Here is a 12,479-nt window from a genome sequence, read left to right on the forward strand (position 1 = left end):
GATTTATAATCTGCTACTTGTCTGGTTGGTAACATAAAAGACTGTCACCTCAGTCCTATAGAATATTAAATATGCTAAACCAAAAGGCTTATCTTGGTAAGGATGCATCATCTAAAAAACTTGAAATCATTAGGTCCTGACTAGTGTATTTTAAACTGAAAATGTCTGTTGATTAATGTTTGAGCTGGCTCTGGCATTTCAATTATTAAAAAGTAGACTAGAAAGTTCTAAGTGACAGGGTGTATTCATTTTTCTTTCCATTTGGACTTTTTTTTTTTAAAGACTAGTATACAAATTACAAATGCTGGATGAGCTCAAACTCTCAAATATGCATTATTATTTTCACAGTCATCTAATTTAGAAACAGTGGAACAAATCCAAGTAACAACTTTATTGTAGTATACAGCACAATTTTTACATACATATTAGTGGTTTTGACAGTGTTACTTTTGAGTAGACCTTAAATGAATCCACAAAGTTAATATATTAAAAATAAAATATACACAGTAAAACAACAGGCATCCAGATGTTCAGAATCATGCAGATAGGAGTGGTTTGGTTGGTGTTATCACTGGGTACCTTGCCTATTTAACTCACCAGCAAATACCACTTCTTCTGTTTCTCATTCCCATATAATTCATCAAAATCAGAGAGTTCTAAACATATACAAAATAAACCTCTTTTAAAGCCACATCAGTAAAAAATTTCAATTAATAAGCTTATCATCAAACCAAGAATTCCACTGAACATTTGATCAGCCCATTACTAGGAAACAGGCAATATCAGCACCCGATCTAAAGGCAAGCCTATTTCATTTATTAAAACACCAACAAGAGAGATTAATCAACAAAGCAACTATTAACAACATGTTAATCTTAATATAAGACACTGAGAGAAAAGTAAAAATAATACATAAATATCACTCCACTGAGCCAGGATATAACTCATGGACTACAGATACATGAGTTTCTACCTGTCAAACAATGCTTTAAATATTTTTTCTAGGAAAAAAAAAAAACACAATATATGAGAAGATGCAAAGGAAAGGCAGAAATGTGAATTTATGCATCTAGTTCCACAATTTAAAATAAATATCAAACTGACAATATAAAGCTAAGTGACAATGACTTAACCATTGGGCACCAAACAGGCAATACAACTGCTCACTGTAATACATAATGCTCTTCAGGAGTTTCCAGCAGATGGCCATCACAACAATACTGTCATAATACAGAAAAAACATTTATCCACTGTGGAAAGAGACCCTGAAGAGAATGTGGCAAAGGCATAGAGGAAAAGTTGGATCTTTTGAAAAAGTTAATGATATCAAAATACTTTTCCATCACTGGTAAACCAAGCTAGGTCAAGTATATGTCCCAAAGCAGCACTGAATTCAGAGTAAGAGGTTGGCAGAAAAGTTTGGAAAACTGCAGTTTTTAAAAATTGGCAATTTCTCCATGCTTAATAAAACTATCAGAAGAGGTATAATGTTTGTTCGTTTGTGGAATGTTGACTGCTTGCTGCAAAAATTTACAACATGAATGAGGACCTGCAGAGATGCATATCAATGAAATATTTTTTTAAAAATTTACAAAAAACTAAAGTTTCTATTTAAAAAAGAACCATGTTATGCCAAGATGAAACATGGTAAAAAGTAGTGTAAGTTCTGTCCATGATTCTTTACCTAGTGAATGGGAAAGTAATAGAAACAATTTTCTTCTTAAAAAGGAAGGTTTGTTATTGCACTGACTTTTACAACCTGACATAGTAATTTAGAAAAATCATGTAGTAAAATCTGTAAAATTAAAATATAAAAGTCTGGTTTGTAAACATCAGTTGGCCAAGTCTATTCAGAGTCCTTCATGATAGTGGAATGGAATGAATAATTAATTCACTACCTTATTTATTTGCTGTGAGGCAGAAAATTCCAGAACACAGCCTTTATACTTTCACAGTAATTATATTCAAAAGATATAAAGTCAGTGCAGTTATTTTTTTTCTTTCCCTGTGCAATGTTCAGCTCTCACCCCACTCCCAAGTGCCATAATTGAAATAATACTGGTTTGGAGAATTAGTACACATTGGTCATAAATGCCGCATAAAGTCCGTAGGACTTCGGTAAAGGTATTTCCAAATGGCGTAGTAATGCACTGCAGCTGCCGTGGCCACAAACAGGTGCCAGATGGCGTGGGCAAATGGAATGATGCCATCACTCTTGAAGAACACAACTCCCAAGCAATAAATTAAGCCCCCACAGGCAAGTTCCTGAAGTCCATCGGTGTTGTTCTGTCAACAGAGAAAAAAAAAAATAAAAAGGGTTTGATGTTACTCTGCATGGCAAGCTACAGATAACTGTAATTCTCTCTAAGGCTCTTGATTTTCTAGACAATGAAGAAGCTGTGTGAACACAATCCTGATCTGTAAACATGAACCAAACATAAAAAAAGTCTCTTATACATCGACCTGGATTGCCCTTTGGACTGACAATCTTGAGTTGAGCAAGCAATCACATTACAGGTCCCAAATGAAAAAGCAGAACATTCTGCTCATTTACAGCATATTTAAGCAAACTGCAATCATAGCCAGACATGGGAGTTCATTTTAATAAAGTGCAATCCTCTGTTCTCATCTTCCCCTTTAAATGCTTCCTTCCCTACTAAGGCAGGCCCAAGCCACTCTATTTATAATTTACATCTCAGGCAGGGTATTTACTTCCCTTTGTCCTTCTCAAACACTGTTCTACACTGATTGCTGCTTTGAGACTTCCCCTGCTTATGTGAGCTTATAGATTCCTTAAGGCTGACACAGGAAAATCGTAACTAGAAGTGACCTCTGAGATCACAGATCACATAGTACAAGATATTTCCTAGCCTTCTAGATGTCTCCAGGCCTTTTTGTCTTTGAGCCTGGCCATTGCTTGGCTTAGCAATAAGTTAATATTCTTGTGTGTCTTAGGGCAGAAGGGAGAATTTTTTAGGCTGTTCTTGGTTTTCAAAGACCAAGGCCCATCTACAAGATTAAAATGGCTTGTATGAATGAGGAGAGAGAATAGAGGAAATGCTTAGAAGCTGATGAAGAAACAAGTTAGTCCCCTGGATTTCTGAGGACTAGGAATAGAAAGGAGACAGGTTCTGCAGAGTGAATGGAAACCTAAGGCAGATCACGGCAGGGCCTTGGAAGGGGATAGGTGTGTGGGTGTCCTAGAGGCCTGGGCACTGGGCAGCAGCCTTGTGTGCCCCGCAAGAGTAAAGGGAAGCTCTAACTCAGGCACCTGATTAGAATGGGCCCCAAGGGCCTCGGCTAAAAGCAAGGCAACAATAGACCATCATGAGCTAAGGACCAGGTGTGAGGATCTAGGGCCAGCTGTGAGCTTCAGTCCTTTTTCAAAGTTCACAGAAGCCCCCATGTTTTGTGTGGGATCAAAAGATGGGGAAGGAGCCAATCCAAATGGACTGACATTGGATTTCTTCCTAACCTTGGTAAGAAAGGACTTCAGCTAGATTTATTTTTATTTAAAAAGTAAAAACAAAGACAAAATACCACACGTTATTAATTCCTCAAGGTTATACAGCAATGAATACACATTATACAAAAGTATTTGTGTGTGTATTAGGAGCCCTCTTCTAGGATAGGGGTAAGGCTCTCATCAGATTCACAAAGGGGCACAGGGACTCCCAAATAGTAAGAGTCACTCATCTAACACAACCCCCTTATTGCAGAGGTGAGGAGACTAAGGCCAGAGCAGTGAAGTGGCCTGAATAAAATCACATGGCCAGTCACTGTTACAAAATACCCTTTTTTTTTTCTTTCTGCCAAAACAAGCAAGACACCAAACCAAGTACACAGGTTAGTTTTGACATGCATTCTGTTAACTAGTATCCTCAAGATACCACATTTACCTCAACTTTCAAAGACCTAGAACATAGTTAATTCTGTATCAAAACAGAATTTTTTTTTCATTATCATTATCATTATTGTAACTATGTGCCAGGCACTGTTTGAAGCACTTCATATATTTATTCATTTAATCTTCACAACGACCCTAAATTAGGTACTATTATCCCCATTATACAGATGAGAAAACTTTTTTATCCAGTCTGACAATCTCTGCCTTTTAGTTGGAGTGTTCAGTCCATTGTGATGTAATTGTTATTATATATGAGGTACCTAATTACTGATATGGTTGTATTGAAGCCTCCCGTCTTGCTCTCTGTTTTCTATTTGGTTTCATCCATCCTTTGTTTCCGTTTTCCAATTTTCCCACCTGCTTTAGACTAAATTGAATAACTTTGGGATTCCATTTTATCTTTTCTCTTGACTACTTAACTATAACATTTATTTTGCTTTTGTTGTTGTTGTTGGTGGTGGTGGTTATTCTTTTTTTTTTCTGAGATGGAGTCTTGTTCTGTTGCCCAGGCTGGAGTGCAGTGCATGATCTCAGCTCACTGCAAACTCCGCCTCCCGGGTTCAAGTGGATTCTCCTGCCTCAGCCTCCCAAGTAGATGGGATTACAGGCGTGTGCCACCACACCTGGCTAATTTTTGTATTTTTAGTAGAGATGGGGTTTCATCATGTCGGTCAGGCTGGTCTCGAACTCCTGACCTCGTGATCCACCCAACTCGGCCTCCCAAAGTGCTGGGATTACAGGCGTGAGCCACCACGCCTGGCCAGTGGTGGTTATTCTACGGATTACAGTGTGCATCCTTAGCTCATCACAATGTACCTTTATTATTATATCCCCTATACAAGGTTAAGACCCTTAAAACAATGTGCTTCTATTTCTCCACCCCATCCATTGTTACCATGTACTTTACTTCTACATGTTAGAAACCCCCATGTTATCTTGTGAAGAAATTAAGAAATGAAAAACAGCCATGTATTTACATACAAATTCATCATTTCTAGCAATCCTGGTTTATTTATTTATTTATTTAGAGACAGCATCTTGCTCCGTTGCCCAGGCTGGAGTGCAGTGGCACGATCTTGGCTCACTGTAACCTCTGCCTCCCGTGTTCTAGTGATTCTCCTGCCTCAGCCTCCCAAGTAGCTGGGACTACAGGTGCCCACCACCACGCCCAGCTAATTTTTGTATTTTTAGTAGAGACGGGTTTTGCCATGTTGGCTAGGCTGGTCTCGAACTCCTGACCTCAAGTGATCTGCCTGCCTTGGCCTCCCTGGTTAAATTTTTGACATTAATATTACTAAACTGTGCTAACTTCAACTTGAAGTTGATAGGGTTTTTTTGTTTTTTCCTTTCCGCATTTTATTTATTTATTTATTTTATTTTATTTATTTTTGAGATGGAGTCTCATGTTGTTGCCTAGGCTGGAGTGCAGTGGCCCGACCTCAGCTCACTACAACCTCCTACAACCTCCACCTCTTGGGTTCAGGCGATTTTCCTGCCTCAGCCTCAGCCTCTCGAGTAGCTGGGATTACAGGAGCTCTGCCATCACATTCGGCTAATTTTTGTATTTTTAGTAGAGACAGGGTTTCACCATGTTGGCCAGGCTGGTCTTGAACTCCTGACTTCACATGATCCACCTGCCTCAGCCTCCAACGTGCTGGGATTACATGCGTGAGCCACAGCACCTGGCCCCTTTCAGCATTTTAAATGTGCCATTACATTGTATTCCTGCTCCCATGAATTCTGATAAAATGTCAGTGGTCATCTTCTCTCCTTGCTCTTTTTTCTCTCTCTGGCTGATTTTAAGGTCTTGTCTTTGCCTTTGTTTTTTAGTAATTTGACTTTAATGTGTCTTAGTGTAGTTTTCTTTGTGTTTATCCTGCTCAGGCCTCCTCGTGCTTTGTGGATCTCTAGGTTGATATTTTTCATCAAATTTGGAAAAGTTGTAACTATTATTTCTTCAAAAAAAAAAAAAAAGAAAAAGAAAAACTGTAAAACAAAAAACCCAAAACAAAAAACTGCCCCAATTTCTTTCTTCTTTTGTTCATTTTTAAATCACTCTTTTCTCTCATGCTTCAGTTTGTATAGTTTCTACTGACCTGGCTTCAAGTTCACTGAACTTTGCTTCTGCAATATCCAATCTGTTATTAAATCCCTCCAATAATTTTTTTTTCTTAAGACATCACAGTTTTCGGATCTAGAATCTCCATGTGGATTCTTCTTCATAAGTATCCAGGTATTTTCTGAGATTTCTCATCTGTTTTAAACTCCCTGTGTGCGAATCTCAGTATCTCTCCCGTCTTTTGATCTGTGTCTGTTGATCTGTTTTCCCTTAGGTATGTGTCACTTTCCAGTTTCTTGCCTATCTGATAATATTTATTATATATTTATTATTTATTTTATTACATTATTATTGATTTATTTCTGATAATATTTACTTATGGTACATGCTAAGTTGTTACAGTAAAGATTCTGTTGTATTCCTTTAAAAATTGTTGATTTTGTTCTGTTAGGCGGTTTATTTACTGGAGGATCAATTTTATCCTTTCAAGGTTTGTCTGGGCCTTGTTATGGCAGTTCTAGAGTAGCCCTCTCTCTAGGGATAGAGTAGCTCTACTCCTAAGCTGTGGCCTTGGCAGGGTCAACTGAGTGCCTGGGATGTCCAGCACCATCTCTGAACTCTGCTTGGTTGGAACTTCAATGTCTTTCAGCACTGGGAACTGTCTGGAATTTCCATTTATCTTCCAGCCTTCTAAGAGTTATTTGCAACTGGAGCTTGCAGAGTTTTGCCCCGTACAACATTCAGCTTGATATCTGGACAACGACTCACGGAAACTGCTTCATGGATTTCTGAAGCATCCTCCCTGAGCGGCTTCCTCCTCTTCCATACCCTGCCCCACAAACTGCAGCCATGTCAGTAACCTGAACTGTAATTTCTGTTTCCTCCACCCAGGCTGCTGTTCTCTGGGCTTTACCTCCTTTTGTTGCTGTTTGGAAAGTGTCTCCAGGGAAACAACTGGGGTGAATTCAAAGCTCATTTTCTTGGTTTCTCTTCCTTCAAGGATCACAGTCCTGTACTGTTTGGGTTCAGAGCCAAAAAACAGTTGCCTTTATTCTTTTTCTAGTTTTACAGTTCTTTATGGCAGAAGGGTAAGTCTGAGACCCATGATTCTGGCCAGAACCAAAGATTCGCATTTTCATTCATTCTGTTACTGTGTTAGTGGCTTTTGAGGTCCTTTGTGATCTGGACTCTTGTCTAGCTCTCCACCTTTATTACAAGACTTGTGCTACCTGCATACCTGCCCCCACCATGCATATGTACATAACTCAAGCTGGTACATGTATTTTATGTTACAAACAATGAGCCATTTTCATTTCTCCAAAGATGCTGGTGCTTTCCCCTTCTCTGGGCTTCCTTCATGCTGTATTCTCTACCTGTAACACTTGCCTCACCCCTACCATCTCTCAGCTTCTACATGTTTTTCCAAATCAGCTGAAATATCACTTCCTCTGGTACTTCTGTCGTGTTCCCATAGCAGCCTGAACTTTCCCCCATCAAATATTTTATCAAATTTCATGATCTCTTTTTCTTTAATAGGAACTGCATTTGCCTGCTTGACTCTAAGTTCTATGAAGGCAGTGTCGGGGATCATCCTGCTTGATTATCACAAACATTAGTCACCTGCTATTGTACCACTTATGGAAATGTCAATTTCAAATTTAGGCTAGTGAAATTACTGGATTAACCTGCTCTTATGATACCCAGAGGGAATTTGCTTGAAATTCTACTCTATTAAGCTGCACAAACCTTGCTTATATTGCTTGGGGTGTCCTGAAATGCCTTCTAACTATATGGCCTTCAAGGCTGATTTTCTCATTTCTGTCCTTTAACTCCTCCTCCTTACCATTCCCTGTTGCTTTTACCATCTATATGTATTTTGGGTGCTAGGTAATTATTAAAGCCATCATAAACCTCGTATCTCAAAGAAATGTATTTTGTTATATTCTCATGAAGACATCCCCTGAAAAAACAGAACCAGATTTGAAACTTTTAAACCTTTTATAGGTGTTTTTGTGACCAGGAAAAAAACTATCACAGAATTATGTTCTTACGGCCAGGCGTGATGGCTTACGCCTATAATCCCAGCACTTTGGGAGGCCGAGGCAGGTGGATCACCTGAGCTCAGGAGTTCAAGAACAGACTAGCCAACTTGGTGAAACCCCATCTCTACTAAAAATACAAAAAATTAGCCAAGGGTTGCAGCCTGCATCTGTAATCTCAGCTACTTAGGAGGCTGAGGTGGGAGAATCACTTGAACTCAGGAGGCGGAGGTTGCAGTGAGCCAAGATCGCTCTACTGCACTCCAGCCTGGGCGACAGAGCAAGACTTTGTCTCAAAAAAAAAAAAAAAAAAAAAGGTTCTTACAATGTGCCTATGAGATTAGGAGTGAAATCCTAAGCACAGTTCTTCTGAACAATGTAGGCTCAGAAGGGTTCAAACGAAACACCTTGGGACCTCCTTAGTTAATATAGTGCCTAGAGCCTAAGATACTGCAATATATAAGCTAAAGGGCTGGTAACCAGGTGGATGGAACCATGAAGTCGTAATAATATATTTTCATTTCAAAAAGACAGACACACACAGACTTCTCAACAGTAATTCAATTTGAAAGGGAATTCAAATATATACATGCAACTGCCTATTACAGGTAATGTTACACTTTACCCACGAAAATCCCCAAAAGATATTTTCAAGCAAAGTAAAAGAAAAAAAAAAAAGTGCTTGCCTTAGAAAACAGAACAAACAAACAAAAAAAGTGCTTGACTTACGACTTAAAAGCAAGGGAAAGGAAAAGTAAGAGTAAAGGGATTTGAAAAATACCTCTCTGAACCTATTCTGGTTCTGATTCAGGCAAGTACCACAAAGACAGAAACATACCTAAATTTATAGCTTTCCCAAACAGTACACGGTACCTAGTGCAAGCTTACGAGTTGCTGGCACACTTCATTATTTTTATTATTTTTTTGAGACAGGGTCTCGTTCTGTTCCTCAGGCTGTAGTGCAGTGGCATGAACACAGCTCACCACAGCCTCAACCTCCTGGGCTCAAGCAATCCTCCTGCCTCAGCCTCCCATGCAGCTGGGACCACAGGCACATGCCACCATGCCCAGCTAAACACTTCATTATTTATAAGTTCTTTTTCTTTTGAGCCTCTATTTAATGGACATAACTTTATAAAGAAAAGCTACATATCATATCCATAATCATGTTAAGTTCCAGCAGCTTAAAAGAAAATAACTAAAATTCTGAAGCCATGTCTTACCATTGATGTCACCACCAAGGCTGGAGAGAATCCCATTGTGAGATAGAAAAAGAGTTCAACCACCTTATATCTGCAGGAACAAAAATGCAGTTAATTTAACTTATAAATTTCTATAACACCTAACAATTTACATACCAGCCTTTCCTTTTTACTTTTGAGAAAGAAATGTAAACTCTTAACTATTCAAATAAAACTTTATTTCTCAGTAGGCAACCACTAGGCCTCTAACTAAAACACAGTAGCTGAGTAACAAGGAACTAGCATTTCTCTCAGGGTTGAAAAGGCATCAAATCCCACATGCCACCTAGAAAATGTTTTCTGCCGGCCGGGCACGGTGTCTCATGCCTGTAATCCCAGCACTTTGGGAAGCCGAGGCGGGCGGATCACGAGGTCAGGAGATTGAGACCATCCTGATTAACACGGTGAAACCCGTCCCTACTAAAAACACAAAAAATTAGCTGGGCGTGGCGAGCGCCTGTAGTCCCAGCTACTCCGGGAGATGAGGCAGGAGAATGGCGTGAACCCGGGAGGCGGAGCTTGCAGCGAGCCGAGATCGCACCACTGCACTCCATCCAGTCTGGGTGACAGAGCGAGACTCAGTCTCAAAAAAAAAAAAAAAAAAAAAAAAGAAAATGTTTTCTGCCAAAAGTAGTTATCGTTTAACCCACTCCACCTTGTAAAATATTTCCTCTTCTGATCCTACAGTGTCTGCTTTCATTACCATTCCAATCCAGAGCTAGAAGTGAAATTCTGAAGATGAATGGAGATGCAGCCTGGAGCCTAGTTTATCAGCAAAAAGGAACAGCAAGCCCTAAGGAAAGGACGTGTAATTTTGCTTGTCTCTTTATTTTGCACCTGCACAAACTGTAATTTTAAGGCTCATCACGTTAGACTACAAAAGATCTAAAAACCCTAAGAAATACATTGTATTGAAATTCAAATTACATTTCAGCCTAATCAAACCAGACGATAAGCTCCTCAAAGGCAGGAACCAAGATTAATTATGTTTTGATCTGTAAATCCTAGAACAGTACCTGACACAATTTAGGTACTCCCTAATGTCTGCCAAACTGAATGGCCAAGGGTGACTCATACCTCATTCATCGTGTTTTATACTCAAAGCCTACCATGAAATAATCAGATAGGGGAAGAATGGGTTTATGGGTTTTGTTTACACCAGAAGGCCGGGAAAAGGAGAAAAGATAGTTGCCTTTCTTGACTTCCTATTTTATCCAAGGATATAAATAAGAGATTTGAGTCCAAGAAGCAAACCGTTCCCTTGGACTTAAATATGCTATAATATATAACACTACTCAGCATTGCTAATTATGGTCAAAAAGGTATTTAAGTGAATTTCAGAGACAAAAAGAAGTTAGTGAAAACTACCATTTTCTTCTTCTGAAAGGGGAAAACAATTTAGTATTTTCTGATAAACACAAATTATGTTCAATTCTGAGAGCCATTCTGCCAAGCACAATAGATAAAGAATTTAATGAACTGTAAATAAACCCAATGACAAAGATTTCCTGGTTGTGTGTTTCTCAAATTCAAACATACAGGGTAATAAAAAGAGCAATGGAATCAGAACTTGGATGTTTGGGTCCTAATTTCCAGATGAGTCACTAATTTGATGCATATCCTAAATATTCTGACTTTTTAATCATGAAGTTGGAATAGGGGACCTTGAAGGTCTCCTCTAGAGCAAAGATACTAAATTTCAATTAGCTTTTGTTTTTATATGGCTCAATAATTAGGACTATCAGCTATGAATAACTGGCTAAAAAGCTGTGCCCTAGGCATAGGATATTAAGAGTTCCAATGTCCTTCCCAACATCCTTTTTCTCAAGATACCCTTTTTGGAATACCCTCTAGGCCCTTATTTAGGTATATTGTACTGAGCACTTAATATCTATTCTCTCCAATCTTCATAGACACCTTGACAAGTGGCTGGTTTTCTCACGTGATGACTGAATCACAGAGAATAAGGCCAATTTGCCTCATGCTATAGAAATGAAGTCTGATGGACTCCAAAGGGGCTGGTCACCATGTCCCCTCAACTACATTATACCAAACCTGTACCACTCTTGTTTTTCCACAGCAATCTTTCCACTAATAATGAATACCAAATGGTTTTGAAGATTTATTAAAAATAACATATTCTATTTATGTATTTCTACTGTTTTGAAGTACAAATAAAAGTAAATTGTATTGCAGTGCAGATAATATTTAGGCAGTCAATTTTAAAACTATCAAATGTAAATTATTTTCTCTTACTTTTCATGGTAGAGAAATACATAAATGGTTCCTCCAGCTGCCATGAGCCAGATAAACCAACGCATATGAGATGCCAGGGGTCCAAGTTCACGAAGATTTAACCTAAAAATGTAAACGTGACAACAAACAACAGAAGTGATAAATGAAGGGAATTCATAGAACCTGTGTCATTGAAAACTGAGAAAGTCTTAGGATAAGAGCAGGAAGAAAACACCCTCAACACATCAAGCAGGCATTTGGGCAATTTAGGTAAAATTAAGCAACTCAAAAACAAATTTGTCAGTCGACCTTTAAGACTCAGAATTAGGCCGGGAGTGGTGGCTCACATCTGTAATCCCAGCACTTTGGGAGGCCGAGGCAGACGGATCACTTGAGGTCAGGAGTTCAAGATGAGCCTGGCCAACATGGTGAAACCCCATCTCTACTAAAAATACAAAAATTAGCCAGGTGTGGTGGCATGTGCCTGTAATCCAAGTTGCTCGGGAGGCTGAGGCAGGAGAATTGCTTGAGCCCGGGAGGCGGAGGTTGCAGTGAGCTGAGATTGCACCACTGCACTCCAGTCTGGGCGACAGAGCAAGACTCCACCTAAAAAAAAAAAAAATTAGTTTCAACATGGTTTAAAAATAGAACCAGCTAAAAGCAGACAAGTTGAAGGGAGTCCCAGCACTCTTATGACGCCTAACTTACCCTATTAGGCAGAATGAGGTCAAAACTGCTTGCCCTTTAATTTCTGACCATGTATTTGGGAGCAGATTACTTACAAAGCTTAATGAGAAGAACCTGGAACAAAATTTTGACCCAGGATCAGATACCCACAGTGGATACCTAATACACAAACCAAATGTGTCTCCATTATCAGTCTCTCTGCCAAGAGAGAGTATGAGAAGAATTATTCCTAACATGTATTATGGAAGACATTTTGTTAGAATTTAACCATGGACTGTTGTGAGGTTTGAATTTTAAAATGCTGCAAATTC

General features: G+C 39.0%; 1 protein-coding gene across 1 annotated transcript in view; it reads right to left on the bottom strand.

Annotated features, from left to right (window-relative positions):
• Nucleotides 1-376: 376 nt before the first annotated feature.
• The window catches only part of MMD (monocyte to macrophage differentiation associated), a 29,284-nt gene continuing 17,181 nt past the window's right edge, over nucleotides 377-12,479 (bottom strand). Inside the window, exons 5-7 of the mRNA XM_511895.8 lie at nucleotides 11,503-11,604; nucleotides 9,229-9,298; nucleotides 377-2,286 (exon numbers count right to left, since the gene is read on the bottom strand). Of these exons, the coding sequence (XP_511895.1) occupies nucleotides 2,086-2,286; nucleotides 9,229-9,298; nucleotides 11,503-11,604 (373 nt within the window). The 3' untranslated portion in view covers nucleotides 377-2,085. The remainder of the gene's footprint in view (nucleotides 2,287-9,228; nucleotides 9,299-11,502; nucleotides 11,605-12,479) is intronic.

This window comes from Pan troglodytes, chromosome 19, assembly GCF_028858775.2.
Source record: "Pan troglodytes isolate AG18354 chromosome 19, NHGRI_mPanTro3-v2.0_pri, whole genome shotgun sequence".
NCBI classification, from domain to species: domain Eukaryota; kingdom Metazoa; phylum Chordata; class Mammalia; order Primates; family Hominidae; genus Pan; species Pan troglodytes.